Source organism: Trichechus manatus, unplaced genomic scaffold (assembly GCF_000243295.1).
Source record: "Trichechus manatus latirostris isolate Lorelei unplaced genomic scaffold, TriManLat1.0 scaffold00033, whole genome shotgun sequence".
In the NCBI taxonomy this organism is placed as follows: Eukaryota; Metazoa; Chordata; class Mammalia; order Sirenia; family Trichechidae; genus Trichechus; species Trichechus manatus.
In genome coordinates this window covers 12,025,862-12,042,565 of record NW_004443969.1, presented here as the reverse complement: position 1 = coordinate 12,042,565, position 16,704 = coordinate 12,025,862, and the positions used below count along the sequence as shown (strand labels likewise).

The window sequence follows — 16,704 nt, the reverse complement described above, 5'->3', positions numbered from 1 at the left end:
GGAATATACGGTAAATGAAAATATCCTGTAGCCTGCCTGTTGTATCACATTTCTAACACTTCCATGTTCTCAGGTCATTTCCATATCAATGTTTGCATTATTAGAGTGGTTTGTTTTAATACTATCTGAGTTTTAAACATTCCTCAAAAGCTGTTCCATGTAATTGTGACTGGCTCTATTTCCTAGCGTACCCGATAGTAGTAAGAATCCAGGACAAGATTTCTTTTCTCTGTCAGTGATTTTAGTTGTCGAACTCTGAAACAGTAACACACAAAAAAACAGATACGAAAACTGTTTCTGAGGGCTTTCCGAAGTGAATAAATCTAGAACAGCCAACTTTCAGTCTCTTGAGCACTTTATTTGTTTTAAATACAAGTCAAAACCACAAGATGGCACCTTCTTACTTTCAACACCTACGATTACAAACCATTATCTTCATAAAACGGTCTCAGCTTTTTAATGTGTTGCTTTAGATAATAATTGAAACCTTATAAAAGCAAGACTTTCTACAAACAGGATCAGTGTTCGATGTGTATTAAATGAGGTCAGATAATTAAATTCAAAAAAAGAATTTATAAATATTTAGATAAGAAAATTGAAATTATAAAAGCAGAGTTTGTCATCATCAAACTGAATTACAACTGTGTGTGGCTAATGCTATGTGTACATGGCAAAGTTCTTGTTAAAATACAACTTTAGTACTCTAATAATCTACTTCATTCTCCAATACAGCCACCTATTTCAGTTGTACACCCGTAACACTCAATACACACTTCATTCAGTAGGCACCTAGCTTTCATCTAGTCCAATCATTATGTCATTATGCACGCTCTATTATTTTTAATAGATACAACCCACCCATGAAGTGCCATCCACCCCTAGCTACAAAATAAAATACAATATTTAAAGGCAAAAACTCAGAGAATTTCTGAAATGGTAACCCATTCTCTCTGTGTTCATGAAAATAGGCAATCCAATTTGAAAGTTTCTGAACCAATGTAAACTCTAGAAAACTTAGTGTTGAAGTATGGGGAGAATAAAGATGTGCACTAATATAGTGCGTAACGATGTAGTGTCAGACTCATCATTTACAGTAAATGCCTTGTTGGACTTCCTCCGGATTGTCATCATGCTGCTGAAGATAAAGTTTAAGTTTAAGTTTCAAGTCTGTGGGAATTCCATCATGGTTTCTTCCTCCTTTTTCCAACAGGAAGATAAGGGTTTTCAGGTCCTTGGGAAAACCAAAAAATAAAACACTCACACCCACAAACAACTTGAAAACAAAATGGCAGACCTAATGATCTTTGACTCCATGTCCATGAAGTGGAGGCAAAATTACTTTTGCAATATTTGCATTCTGCCCAGTATATCACATCATGAGATTCCTCAAAAAACTGAGAAGTCTGAGAGCTACAAAAGAGAAAGCGGTTAAGGCAGGTGATGTCTACATTTGGATTTCTTTTTCAGGTTACATGTCTAAATCTCCGTCGTAGGCTAAGGTCAGAGGCTTCTGTTGGGGAGGTGTGCTTTGATGTGGTTTTGGCTTCTTGCTGCAAAGGGAAAAGAATTCCTCAGACAAAGAAAGTTCATAGAGCTCTGCTTTTTCTGACAATGACAATTTTATGGTATAGAAATTCACATGCTTAGATGACAGAAGAGTCTTTTCTCAGGACTTGCAGGTTTGTTTTGAATATTTGTATACTTTAACCCTTTTAAGGAGGAAAGTATCATGTTTGCAAAAGCTTAAAAATGGTTTAGTGGAAACAATGAACTTGGTGGAAGAGCTATTTTCCATTCTTGTTTTTGCTGATAGACAGTAATGTGGACACCTGCTAATCACTAATGCTAAGCTACTGCAACCTCCTCACTGATGATTAAAAGGTGGATTAAGAGGAGTAGCAGCCAAGCTTCCTTGCTTTACATTCTTGTATTTAAATAAACACAATCCTGCCCTGGTCTGAAAGCTGCCATTTAGCTGCCAAGTCACCAGAGTCTATGTCAGAACAATTTCACTGATTCTCCTCTAGGCAAAGCCATTCTCACCTGTACGCTGCTGTTCCTCAGGTCAGGGAGGGCTGCCTTTCCCTCTTGCAGACAGAGAGGCTGCAGTTGAGTAACATTCCAACATCACACAGCCCAGATCTGGGGCCAAACGCTCTGCACTGCATGCCTTGTTTCTTGTGAATCTCAGCTTGTATTTATGAATATTCATAGTTGGGACCCTACCCTCCTTAGTGTCCTGCTTTGCTGTTCTAGGTCCAGCTCTCTTTTGGTTGTCCTCACCAGTAGAGAGTGATCTCTCTCCCTGCTGCCAAATTTCTATAATATTTATTTTACTGTAACATCTACTATCACTGGATGCATGCTAAGTCCAAGTCTTGTGCTAAGCGTTTTAAATAAATTATCTCAATAAATCCCAGAATAACCCTGAGAGGTAGGCATCAGGATTTTTGCTACTTTATGGATAAGGACTTAACAGTTGCCATCGAGCCAATTCCAACTCATGGCAACCCCATGGATGTCAGAGTAGAACTGTGCTACATAGGGCTTTCAATGGCTGGTTTTGCAAAAATAGATCACCAGGCCTGTCTTCCCACGTATCTCTGGGTGGACCTGAACCTCCAACCTCTCAGGTATCAGCTGAGCACATGAACTGTTTGCATCACCTGGGGACTCCAGATAAGGACTAGAGAGGTTGATCACCTTCCCTCACGTTACTACTGACTGGGTGGCACAGCCTGGATTCTAAGTGAGTCCAACTCACAGATGCACGCTTTTAATCTCTTACTTGTACTCTCCTTTTCGATGTCATTAATTTAGCACTTGGTAGAGACTAGATATTTTTGGTCTGTACATATGAATTCATTTTTATACTCTGAGTAAATTTAAATTAAAAAAAAACACTTCAAAGTGTACATTTAAGTGGCATTTAGTAACATCCATAGTGTCGTGCAACCATCACCTCTATCTACTCCCAGAATATTTTCATTATTCCCAAAGGAAACTCCCTACCCATTAAGCAGCCCCTCCCCATTCTCCCCTCTCCTCATTCCCTGCCAACAACTAATCTGCTTTCTACCTCTATGGATTTACCTATTCCAGATATTTCATACATATAGAATCAGACAATATGTGGCCTTTTGCGTCTGCCTTTTTTCACTTAGCATAATGGTTAAATAGGTAAATTTTATATTATGTGAACGTTACCACTGTGCAAAAAAAAAGCCTGATACATTTAAAACGGTAATGGAGAGAATTCTCGAGTTTAAAATGCTCACGATCTAATTCAAGGAGAAAAATTAATGTGATCTGATGTTTTGTAGCAAATTACAGAAACTAATGAGATAAAATGTGATTTAACAAAACAAAATGAAATAAAACAGGCACTAAAAGGAACCAGAGATCCTATCCATGACTCCCACACCAGGATCAAGCATGCAGGGAATGCTCCTTGGTGATTTGCTGATTGCTTCACACGGGCAGTGGTGGTTCAGTGGCAGAATTCTCGCCTTCCGTGCGGAGGACCTGAGTTCGATTCCCAGCCAATGCAACTCATATTTGGCCACTACCCTTCTGTCAGTGGAGGCTTGCATGTTGCTATGATGCTGAACAGGTTTCAGCGGAGCTTTCAGACTAAGGCAGACTAGGAAGAAAGGTCTGGCAATTTACTTCTAAAAATCAGTCAATGAAAACCCTATAGATCACAATGGATTCACGGGGATGGTGCAGGACCAACAGCCACCCGGGCGTGGACAGCTAACAACAGCAGCACATGAGCTGCAGGCAAACATCTTCCAGCCAGAGAAGCTGAGGAAAGGCACAAACATGATTTAGAATTCTCTGCAGAGAGATCCTAAACCTCAGATTTCCTGCTTCTTGGGTCCTTTCCAGTTCTCAGAAGGGTTATTGCATGATCATCTGAATAATGTTCAATTTAACTTTGTCTTAACATGTATATTCCAGTGGTTCTAATTATTTTCTTGGACCTTGACTCTAGTACGGAGAAGGAACTCACCCTGAAATGTGGGCCTGAGTGGGTACTCTAATCCACAGCACTTTAAGGGATTAAAGAAGCTGCACAAAGAAGAGCTGGGAAAACCGAGAAGGGACAGCACGTATATCCTCTGTGGTGAAGGTGGTGGTGGTGTCTTAATGTCAAAAACATTACAAAGAAGTGGATCTGAAATGCCAGCAGGGGGTTCTCCTCCCCCATCTTTCCTGCTTTTTTTTTTTTTTTCCACAGGGTAGGAAGAGAATAGATGTAGACAGTTTCAAACAGAGTTTTTGGCAATTCACCCTTAACTGGCATTTTCAAGGGGTATGGGCCCTGCTGGCACAGAGGTTAAAGGACTTGGCTGCTAACTGAAAGGTCAGCAATTTGAACCCACCAGCCAGCCACTCTGTGGGAGAAAGATGTGACAATCTGCTTCTGTAAAGATTACAGCCTTGGAAACACTGTGGGGCAGATCTACTCTGTCCTATAGGGTTGCTATGAGTTGGAATCGACTCGACAGCACTGGGTTTGTTTTTTTTTAATTGGGCAAAGGGTTCCCTGGGTGGCACAAATGATTGGTTAAGTGCTGGGCTACTAACTGAAAGGTTGGTGACTTGAACCCACTCAGAGGTGCCAAAGAAGGAAGGTCTGGTGATCTGCTTCTGAAAGGTTACACCCTTGAAAACAGTTTACTCTGAGACACTTCGGGGTCTCCATAAGTTGGAACGGATGCGATGGCAACTGGTTTGGTTTATGAGGCAAAGAGAAGTGAGAGAGCTCAAGCCCTGAGAAGTGGGGAGGTTGAGAATGGGGAGTAAAGAGGAGGGATGGAGATGGCTGGATCTTTATGAAGAGATAATAATATTGCCTGGGAGACACGTGAACTTGGGCAGCCTCTGTAAGCTGGGTGCAAACTATGCACAGATATTTTTATACTGGTTTCCATGATGGAATGATGAACACTGTGTCAGCCTCTAGAACAAACAGGGCATTCCCCAGTCCATAGGCCTTAGATCTTTGTGGGGTGTGGGGTGTACTGGGGATAATTGTGATTAAGACCTAATTAAACATGAATCTTTTCATATTGGGTAACCTCTCCATTGACAGATGCTAACATCGTAACTACAAACGTGTGAGACTTGTGAACCTTTACAGAGTTTAAAAGATATTAACATCCTCTTGAATGTTAGCAATCACTGGAATAAGGTGGTATTTTGCTGGGTAGCTGTGGCTTTGCAAAACTTCCTGGCCAGTTAAAAAGAACCCAAAGAGGAGGAACTGAGTGGCAGGACTGCCCTGGGCAAGACCAGCAACTGGAAGGCTTGTCTTTAGGATCCCCAGCTCCCTTCCTTTCTCCCTTACTGGTATCCATTTTTTCCCAGAAGGTATGTTTCTCATTTTTCTCTCCTCAATTCTCATCAAAACCTGGTATTAAGAAAGGTGTGATCACTTCGCTCACACTAAATCAGGACCTGCACATAAGCCACCACCACCACCAGTCATTCTGCACTCCTGGCAGACATCTCTAATCCATCACACGATTCTTTCCTGTTGAGCTGAGATGCAGCCTCATAACTCTTCCTAATGGGGCACTCTCAACAGCCACCACCATTATTAGATTTGGCACGAGGAATAAAACCGTTGTGCAACTTTGGCTGTAAGAGGCAACTGACGGACACTAAGTGACCTCTTCCAGGGTCATTTGCATTCTAGCTAAGGATAAAAGCATTAAACCAGCAACCTGAGCTCACTGTCTCAGTACCCTTGAATTCAAGTCACAAGGACCCATCCTTAGGCCAGTGGACATTAAATAATTTGATGTGTCCGTCTTTTTTTTTTGGCAGCTACTTGTGAGGGGTGAGTCTGTGGAAGTGGGGGCACCACTCTCAGACTTGGGAAGAATGAGAGCCCATTACTAAGTTGTGCTGGGAAGGTAGAATGGATGCAGTTATCTGGGTGTCTTCCAGGCACTATGTCTAGGTTAACTACACACTCACCCAATGGTTGTCTCTACTAAATTGCCTCATGGATCTTTATTGCCAGGGAAAGTGGGGCATCAGTAATATTTCCAAAACTCTGAACACTAATGGCAGATGTACGAAGGGTTGCAGCTGAACAAAGTAGCCTTTAAGAAGACTATTTTTCTGTATTTTCACAAAAGCTTTTCCAAGTTTTATTATAAATTGCTTTCCTCTAAAGTATACACCTAAGACCTGACCTGTTACAGCAGTTCTCTTGTCCTAAGCCTGCTGTTTTGACGAAAAATATAAAATCTCCAAAACCATCATCCTCTCACTCTCCTGCAAGCTATTTAATAGAATTAGATGTTGTGAAAATATCTGTTTGGATTTCTTTAGACAGCTCATATGTAACAGAAAATGGTATGTGTTTTGGTATCAATAGGCCTGTTTCCAGGCCTATAGCCTTACTTTACCTATGAGACAAGGAGCCTCTAAGAAATGTTGAAGCTGTAGCTATTATACTATGTTGAGTCTGAAGAGGCATTAGGATTACTCAAGGGAAAGAAATTACGGAGACTGAAAGACCAGTAAAAGAACATATACTCTGGAGTCAGGCAGACCCGAAGTCGATTCTATCAAGCTGGTGACCTTACATAAGTCATTTAGCTTTTCTGAGATCAATTACACCTCTTTAAAATGAGAATGATAATAGCGATAACGAACTAGATTGCTGTGGTGACTAAATAAGGCAATCAATGTAAAGTACTTGATATTTGGCATATAAATATTAAATTTTTCTTCTGATTTTGTCTCTAAAAGTTATGGGTAATAAATTTGTTTTGATTAATACATTCATTTATCCATCCATTTATTCATTTGTTCAATAAGTATTTATCAAACTTGTACTCCCATAAAATGATCAGTAAAACATAGTCATTACCCTTCTCCTTGAAAGAAGGGTCTTGGGGTTTGGTAAAGGAGAAAAGTTGTTTACACAAATAATGACAATACCAGCATGGAGTCAATGTCACAGGGGAGGCATGGACAAGCTATTCCAGATTGTTTGACAAGAACTTGTTGGTATTTGAGTTGGGCTGGGAAGAACTAGTAGAAACCCAATAGCTAGTGATGAAAAATTCATTCTAGATGAATGAGATATAAGTAGTAAACCACGGAAGCAGATGCCTCCCTGGGGAATTAGAAGGCAGGTCTCTACGTACCCTAATGAAAGCTTCTCCTTCTTTTTTTTTTTTCTCCCAAGAAAGTATTCCTCAGAAAGAGGCTGCAGCCTTATAGTCAACCCCGATAAAATCTTTCATATTAGGAGGGGCTACCCTGGGTAGTGCAAACGGTTAAGTACTCGGCTACTAATCGAAAGCTTGGTGGTTCAAAGGTTCAAATCCACTTAGAGGTGCCTCAGAAGAAAGACTTGGAAATCTAATTCTGAAAGATCAAAACCACGTAAAAATCCTATGGAGCACAGTTCTACTCCATTCTGAAATGAAATACTTGGGATCTCCATGAGTCGGAATCAACTTGATGGTAACTGGTTTTGGTAGTTTTACAACAGAAAAAGTAGTTTTTGCTTTTTTAAAATGTAGATAATAAATATACATGCACAGAATAAGATGACCAGCTTTCCTAATGTATGTCAACAGGTATTTGGGTCTTAAGATAAAATTTCTGAAAACAGCAGCACACACAGATATAAAAAAGTACTGTATATCAAACAACCTGGATAGAAATGAATATGATTATACAGAAAAACTACATTTGATTATGAGAAAGGAGCCTAAATCAATGGCAAAGGGATCTCAAAGATAGATGCAAGCTTTGAATCAAACTTTTATGAAATTGGAAAAAATAAGGATGTTAGAATATTAATATGCATATTCTGGGATTTTTGAGAATGTATAATTGAACACATTGATTAATTATTAGAGAAGATAATTTACTATTTTATCTAAACTCATGAAAGTTTATTAAATAAGCAAATATATTTTATTTTCTTCCATGAGAAAATGAGGGCTTGCTATATATTTCAGTCTATATAACACCCCAGGCTATCCAGGGTATACAGAATTAATAGATATAGTAGAAAGTTATCTAGGCTTAAATTGTGGAAGACTTCAGTTGGCTGGCCAGGCAGCGGGAAGATGAGTTTTGTTTTGCTGTCAATGGGATGTCACTGATGGCATCTGAGCAGGAAAGGGGATGATCACCTGGAACAAAGTTTTAGGAAGACTGATACGGCCATAAACTGCTGAAGGAAGCAGGTGTGGTGAGTCCAGCGATGGAGCTTCTGCTACTCCTGTTGTTGTTGTTAGATGCTGTCGAGTTAGTTCTGGCTCATAACAACCCTACAGGATGGAGTAGAACTGCCCCATAGGGTTTCCAAGGAGTGACGGGTGGATTTGAACTGCCATCCTTTTGGTAGCTGAGCTCTTAACCACTGCACCACTAGGGCTCCTGTGCTATTCCTAGAGGGTGATTATTAGGGCCTGGCATTGGAAATGTAAAACAGATAAGTATGAGAAATAATGTGCATAAATATTTATGTAATTTATCCCCTGAAAATAGGGAGAATTCCATTGATTCTTGATATTTTAAAAAAAAAGAAAATTCTAGAAAATTACATTTGTTACCAGTATTTGGTGAAGTATTTAATTTCCAGAGCCTAGAGTTGTACAGAGAAGGGCCTCGATATATATTTATCATTGAAGGGATGGATTAAGGTTAATATATTTTTATGTTTGATGGAATGGAGAAATATAAAAACAAACAATTTTTGATTGCTACTAAATGTTAATATTTTTACTCTCTTAGGTATTTGAGGGAAAAAGGAACCATAGAGTCTAAATTTGGGGATGTGGCTATTAACAGCTAGAACACATCCACGCTTTTATAGGCTCACCAAGTATCTGATTACCTTATTTAAAACACACTGTATTGGCCTCCTGCTTTGAGAGCACTTTCCCATCTGTCAAACCTTCATGCTCTGCGTTGCCCTTTAAGATCTTTTCCGTTTTTTTATTCTTTATGGTGGTAAATGCTTTCTGTCATTCTGAACCTCATATAAAGCATTCAACTTCACATTTGCTCATTAAGACAGGATGTAGGCAATATTTAAAAAAACTAATCAATGCAAACATGAAAATAGATAAAACCATCTGATTATAGGATGAATGACTAAGTGAAGGTGTTGCTTTTCACTGTAGCACTGTGGAAACGTTAGCTGGATAGAAATCCAATTTCTAGACATTCAATTTCTGTCACTTACGGGTAGCAGAAAGAATTAAAGCCTTCTCATTTTCTTCACCACCTGCACTGACCAAGAGCAAAGATGTAAAAACCTGTGTAGCCTTGGAAACAGAATGTGAGGCTAAATATACAAAGGCTGGATTTAAATTGAGATTAAAATTTGAGTAAAAATTCTCAAGGAAATAGTCTATGAGACCGATGATAAGTATAAATAGCTCTATGTGGAGAAAAAGGTGAAGTAACAGCTCTCATGAAAAAAAAAAAAACTTTGAAAATTCTGCTTAGGATGTTAATAAAATATTCTTAACACATTTGAAAACATTCAAATGTATTTACTTCTGGCTGGTTTCAGGGGCAGCTCATCAACTAAAATATATTCTGTACAATAAACTAATCATCGTTTTTCTGAGAATAATCAATTGTCAGGAATTAGTCACTTAAAAATGGTGTTTCTGGATTTGAGAGTCAGTTACATTTTCTCTTATAGCTGGTCAGTGTAGATAAAACATCTGGCTCTACTATCTAGAATGCACCAACAGAATGTTTGAAATAACTAGTCAAGTCAATCTAACTGGTCAAAACAGTCATTCAAGAACTAGATTTATCTAATGCAACCTTGACTACATATTAGAATTTCCCTGGAAGCTTTCAAACATACAGATGACCTGGCCGCAGCCGACACTAATTAAATCAAAATCTCTGAGGGGTGGGACCCAAGCATCAATATTATTTAAAGAGCCCAGGAGACGCCAATATGCAGTCAGGGCTGAAAACCACTGATCTAAAAGGTTTTACTCAAATTACTGAAGTGGGAATGCTCTGCCTAATGATTTGTTTTTCATACCTTCTGATATTATTAGAAAATGAAATAAGAGAATATTGCTATTTTAAAATGAGCACAATTAAGATAATGATATCCTATTTCAACAATTTGGGAACACTGGATTCCCAAGTCTACTACTGGAGATTATGTGGCCTCAAAGCTCATGTTACAATGCCCAATGGTCCTGACAAAAGTTTTCTTGTCATAAATATGACACCCATAAAATATGGACGATAAACTTTTTACTAATTAGTACTTACCAAACCAGGTAGGAAGTAAACACTAGGAAAATCATGATAAGAAAACCACCACCGGAAACACCATAAACCCAAATTTTTACTCGGCCATCTGTTTAAAATAGAGATAAAAGAACCATCTCAGTGTATAAAATTTTATAGCACTTGAGTGAGTAACATAATGTCTGACAACCCCAAGTTGACCATTAGTTCTGGACTTGAAATGAGTCTCAGCATATTCTGAGCCAGTCGCAACTACACTGCAGATGTTAGCAATGTTCTGGCATATTTGTAAATCACCAGATGTAGTCAGGAATTAGTAAGCTTCTTTCCTGGAACATCATTGGAATATGGCTCCCTACTAGAAATTATATCTGTGAAAAAACAGGCTTTAAATTATATTAACCCATTATCATCTAGTCAATTCCGACTCACAGTGACCCTATAGGACAGAGTAGAACTGCCCCATAGATTCCAAGGCTGTAATTGTTATAGAAGCAGATTTCCACATCTTTCTCCCATGGAGCGGCTGGTGGGTTTGAACCACCGACCTTTCAGGTAGCAGCTGGGCGCTTAACGACTGAGCCACCAGGGCTTCTCTAAATTATATTACACAGTACCATTTTCCACGAACTTTTGCAAATATAAACAGTTTGCATTACTCTTTGATCTTTAGCAAATCAACACTCAAAAACAGGTTGTAACTGCATGGCGCTAAACATTTATGTAGTTGAATGTTTTATTACTCATCTGAATTCTGAGACTTGCATAAATGGTCATAAGCATAAATGGAAATACCCATGTGTGACAGCTAGCAAATGTACAAAAAAAAAGTGAAAATGTAAACTGTCAGTCAATTTCTTTTTCACAATGTCAAACAAACACCGGTAACTATTGTTTCATAAAGTCTAATCAATTGGCAGGCTATTTTGTATTTATGTGCATGTGTATATAGTCATATAGATGTAACAGAACAGGATTTCAACGCATTTTGACAATATAAAGAAGAACAAAGAAGAGAACTATAATTAAGAAACAATTCTACATGCAAAGGTAACTAAGTGGTGCAGTGGTTAAGAATCGGCTGCTAACCAAAAGGTTGGCAGTTCGAATCCACCAGCTGCTCCTTGGAAACCCTGTGGGGCAGTTCTACTCTGTCCTATGGGTCACTATGAGTCGGAATCAACTCGATGGCAATGGGTTTGGGTGGTTTTTTTTTTTTTTTTTTTTTGTTTCTACTTCCTGAATGATATAGGGCGAACGAAAACCACAAGACCAAACAAACTAATCAATTCACTAAACTACCGTACACATTATTCTGGATTTGCTGTCTTCTAGAGTTAAGCAACATAGATTATGCAAATATTCTATTTTGTGACTTTTACTATGTAACATATAGCTTGACTGAATGTCTTGTTTTTTGATAAATGATAGAAAATTGAGTTGTTTCTGGCAATCTAACGTTTTTGCTCTATTTTACGTGAACATATAGTTAACTAAACTTGGAATTGGACTGACAAAGGCAATGCCTTACCATCCCAAAGGAATTTGCTTCACTTTCTGAAACCTCTGCACACACAGAAGGCTCATTAAACTACAAGAATATAATTTTCTGCAGGACCAAAATACACATATCAGCATCTTATTCTAAAGCCTTCTATGGGATGAAAAACTATCAAAATATACTGTAAACAACACTTGTTTTGAGTAAAATCGCAATTACTTTCAATTACATTATAGCTACTTATTAGAATTTTTGCTTACAGGACATTTTCAAGCCTTAATCAGGTTTTAGAGTGAAGCATCAATGTAGTAATAATATTTCCTATGTTCATAAAACTTTCAGCAAAGCTTTGAATGTGATCTCTTTGAAACACTAATGATGAAATCCCCTATTCTAGGTTTTTGTCATTGGCAAAAAGAAGGAAAAAAAGTCTTCTCTGAGTGAGCACACACCTTATTTCTCATTACCCATAAAATCTCACAAAGTTGAAGTTTTGAGAGGATACAGTGCTTTTAAATCCCCCGTGTAGAGGCATGTGATTCATGGTTCATTCATTCACTCATGTGGTTCATTAACAGAGAATATAACTTTTTAAAACAACATAATGTACACCATAAAACTTCAAAATGATATGTATTAAAAAATAAGTCTTCCTGCTGCCCCATCTCAGCTGCCTACCAGGAGCTACCACAGCTACCAGTTTCCTTGTGTATCCTTTTAGTCTTTCCCAGCATATACAAGCATATGAGTACGCACACACATACACACATGTGCATGCGCACACACACTTTTTTCAAAAAATGACAGAAAAGGATCTTATTAATTCACTTTTTCACTTACCAGTTATGTTGGAAATATTTCCATGCTAGTTTATAAAGATAGCCAAATTAACCAGTTGCCACTGGGTAAATTTTGATGCAGGGCAACTCTATGCCTGTCAGAGTAGAACTGTGCTACGTAGAGTTTTCAAGGACTGATTTTTCAGAAGTAAGTTGCCAAGCCTGTCTTCAAGGTGCTTCTGGATGAACTTGAACCTCCAAGCTTTTGGTTAGCAGCAGCTGAGTACATTAACTGTTCACACAACCCCGGGACACTGGTTTATAAGGACAGGTATACCTTATTCTCTTTAATGTCTCTGAGATACCATTGCACAGTTGTACCGTATTTTTTGTTTTACCATCATTCTACTTATAGACATTTAGGTTGTTACCAGTCATTTGCTATATAACAAGTAATCATGTAATGAATATCATTTACATACTTGTTTCAGATATCTGTATGATAAATTCCTAGGGTATAAATTTTTTGTCAAAATATATGTAAAACTCCCATAGATATTGCCTCATTGTCCTCCTAAGAGGTTGTTCCAGTTTACACTCCTACCGGGAGAACCTAATGAAAGTTACAGACTTTCACCTCAGACAACATACACACACACATACACACAATATATATATATCCACATACACAATATTGCTTAAGCTTTTAGGTAGATTCCCAAAGTTCATCTATGGATTAAGGGTTAAGGACCTCACTTATGGATCTGGAGGCTCATTTCCCTTAGATCTCACCCTAAGTTTCTTCTAGGAATAGGATCACACAGGCCTCTGAAACTGATACTTTTACCATTTCACCAGTATTCTTAAACCAGATAGGTTTCATGGACATTTTCTGCAAGTTCCATAAGAATTTATTCTATTTTTTACTTTCATTTCAATTATCTAAACAAATACACATTTATAAAAGCTGATTTTTTTGGCTGAGATAATTAACAATTAAAAAACATTTTCAAAGGATAATATTCTGGTTACTCAACACAGTGCCTCCTAGAGTGGGGCTGGCAGAGTTATCCTCCACCATCCGTCTAAAAATTAAAGGGGACCATATATTACACGGAAACCCTGGTGGCGTAGTGGTTAAGAGTTTGGCTGCTAACCAAAAGGTCGGCAGTTCGAATCCACCAGGCACTCCTTGGAAACCCTATGGGGCAGTCCCCCTCTGTCCCTTAGGGTCAATATGAGTCAGAATTGACTCAATGGCAAGGGTTTTTTTAAAATACATTACACAATACTCAAATTTGAGAAATCTTGAACTAGACCATATTGCGTCTTTCTCTCTTCCTCTTTTTCTCCTTCTCTCCATTCACTGTGAGCAATGGTCAAAATTTGAAGCCCTCTCTATAAGTTGCACTTTTTTAAACTGAAACATACCTGGATCAAGGGGTTGAAGAGACCATCCTTTAAAAATATCATGTATTTTTGAATTCACGGGTCTGTTTTTTCCAGCAAGGTTTTTAACATCAGCTTTTTTATCCTCCGAGCCAGGTACTTTCATGCAGTAATCCAGGAAACCGTTCGATCTCATTATCTCTGTATAGCCCTTCTCGCAACCACAGACTCCACCCTACAGCATAAAAGATATTTTTAATGGTTACAGAGTGAGTCATGCAGATGCAAAAGAACAATTTAAATGTTGGAATCACTTACTATTTGCATAATATACCATGGTAATTTAGAGTTTTCAGCAAATGACTTTCCAATAAGATGAAAATCCAATAAATAGTTTATCTTTCTGAATTCCAAAGTCAACCCTTAAATAAATCATCTACATGTGTTTACAATTCTGACACCTTCCACATATGAAACCACAATTCTTTGTGAATAGAGTGCATTAGCTGCTTCCTTTTCTCTCTTGTAGAGATGCTTCAGGCATGTTAAGGACACTCAGCTCTACCCCAGACGTTACGGATTCCTGCCCCCTCACTCCAACCTGCCCTTCATGATGAGAAGCAAAGCAACAAGGGAATATATACATTGCTTCTTTGAAGCAGATTCTCTTTGAGGTCTGCCGCTACCCCAGCTGCTGAATGCCTCTACTACCTTCTACCACTGACCATAACTTATCTGTACCACCTCTCTACTCATATGCTTGGTTCTGCACACAAGGAGGGCAGCCAAAGGCCTAGAGGGAAAAAGGTAGAGAAAGGAAGACTTCACCAAAGTCACACGTCCAAGACAGTAAAGCCAAATATCTCTCTAAATTCATCCTTCCTTATATTAAGCTGTGTCATGTTGCATCACATTCCTAGTTGGTATTGTGAACATGTGTTCTTCAGATTTGTCTGTGGATTCCTCGTCATTTTCACATACAATGAACTTTCCCAGGAAGATGACTATGATGAGGTATGACAGATGAGGACTCCTATCTGTCGCTGGAAGTGAATTTGAAAATAATTGCCCTTCCTCCAACAAACATGGAGGCAATAGAGATGAATGGGGATTGGTGGAAAGGCATATGATTATGACTCTCTATGACTTTGCTTAATTAGGGCTCCTTTATCTGGCATTTTCTGAACAGGTCCCAGCTCATTTAGCCACTAGTGTCAATTCTTATCATTTGAGTAGATTTATTTAGGTCATCGATTGTTGACTGAACACACGATTTTGAGGAGCAACAGATACTAAAACTAAACAGCGCACCTCAGTCTTCTACAAAAGAAAAAGGTACAGAAAAGCACATTATGATTAATAACTGTCCCTAGTTTAGTCAACAGGTAACCCGTAAAAACCCGTTGCCGCCAAGTCAATTCTGACTCATAGTGACCCCGTAACAGGCATCTGATAATAACAATTATTATGGTATTTCTCAGTTGATTTTAACTGAAGGTATCACACAGTGTTCAGTGGAGAGACCTAATTAAGAAAAGCTGTATAAGCTCAGCTGCTACAGCCATCCTGTCAAGGTGCATCACTGTTGTTAGCCTAAGAGAAAAGTTGTAACCAGTCACATATGCCAAAGGCTCACGGAAAATAGTAATTTGTGTTTTATTAAAGAGGACCTCCAGAGAGTTGGTGGAAAGCTTCAACTTCCATTTTGCAAATATTGTTAGCTCAAATGAAGTTGTTGCTGATCATCTCTTTTCCTCCTTTTCCCCTCTGTACACCTAGTCATTGGCTTTTCTGTAGCACAGAATTCAATCAGTCTTGCAGTAGAAAAGCCATAAACTAGTACTGAGTGCTTGAATTATTTTCAAGGAAATCGTTTTTTGGACTGAACACACTATAAAAAGAAACCTGTTTCTTTAAGAAATGGGACAATTTTTTTTGCAATATGCATTAATTATATGTGTATTGCCCACTATGAGTGCCACTGACCAGAATATATTACACATTTTACATTAATTCCTGAGCAGTGGTAGATGGGAGTTAAGGGAGAGGAAAGGAGGTAAGATTCCTGATTATACATATACATATAAAATTGTTTTTTCAATCCAAGCTACATAGTCATCTTATTTAAAATAAAATAAACATTTACTCTCACTATGGTAACTATAGTGTAATCAATTTTACTGAACAACACTTAGCAAATATGAACATGCATTTAATAATATCTGTTGAAATAGTTTAGGTGTAGGGCAGTTTAAAAATAGAAGAAATAAATCAATTGAGAATACATATGGTAAGTAAACCTAATATAAATTACACATCTGAAAGACAGATTTTGACTATTGACAGATTCATAGTAAAAACACTGCTTTACTGAACACTTGGCCCTGAACAGGAATTTTTAATATCAGAGATTTCTCCTGCAAATGCCTCTAGATGGTATCGTGGGCACACAGAGTTGCTGCTTGGGCTGTAGCAGACTGGAGAAGAACATCCGACAGCACATGTGTAACATAGCAATTAAAATATCTGTAGAAAGTTCCAACCCACGGCTCACCTGTGTGCAGTAGGAGAAAGGTTTTCTGCAGGCTGGGTTACACTGCCGAATAGCAGCAGGGCGTGCCTGAGGGGAGCAGCCTCCTGCAAAGCAAAGCCTGTCAGCAGCTGCAGATTTCTCTATGGCAAATGTTTTTAAATATTTTGCTTTTTTTTAAATTCTTCTCTGATACTGGCCACTTTGTACCAGTATTATTTTTTAAA

General features: G+C 38.3%; 1 protein-coding gene across 1 annotated transcript in view; it reads right to left on the bottom strand.

The window, feature by feature from the left end:
• Nucleotides 1-344: 344 nt before the first annotated feature.
• THSD7B (thrombospondin type 1 domain containing 7B) overlaps nt 345-16,704 on the bottom strand; it is a 1,037,490-nt gene continuing 1,021,130 nt past the window's right edge. Inside the window, exons 25-28 of the mRNA XM_023730207.1 lie at nt 16,502-16,584; nt 13,990-14,182; nt 10,300-10,387; nt 345-1,550 (exon numbers count right to left, since the gene is read on the bottom strand). Of these exons, the coding sequence (XP_023585975.1) occupies nt 1,469-1,550; nt 10,300-10,387; nt 13,990-14,182; nt 16,502-16,584 (446 nt within the window). The 3' untranslated portion in view covers nt 345-1,468. The remainder of the gene's footprint in view (nt 1,551-10,299; nt 10,388-13,989; nt 14,183-16,501; nt 16,585-16,704) is intronic.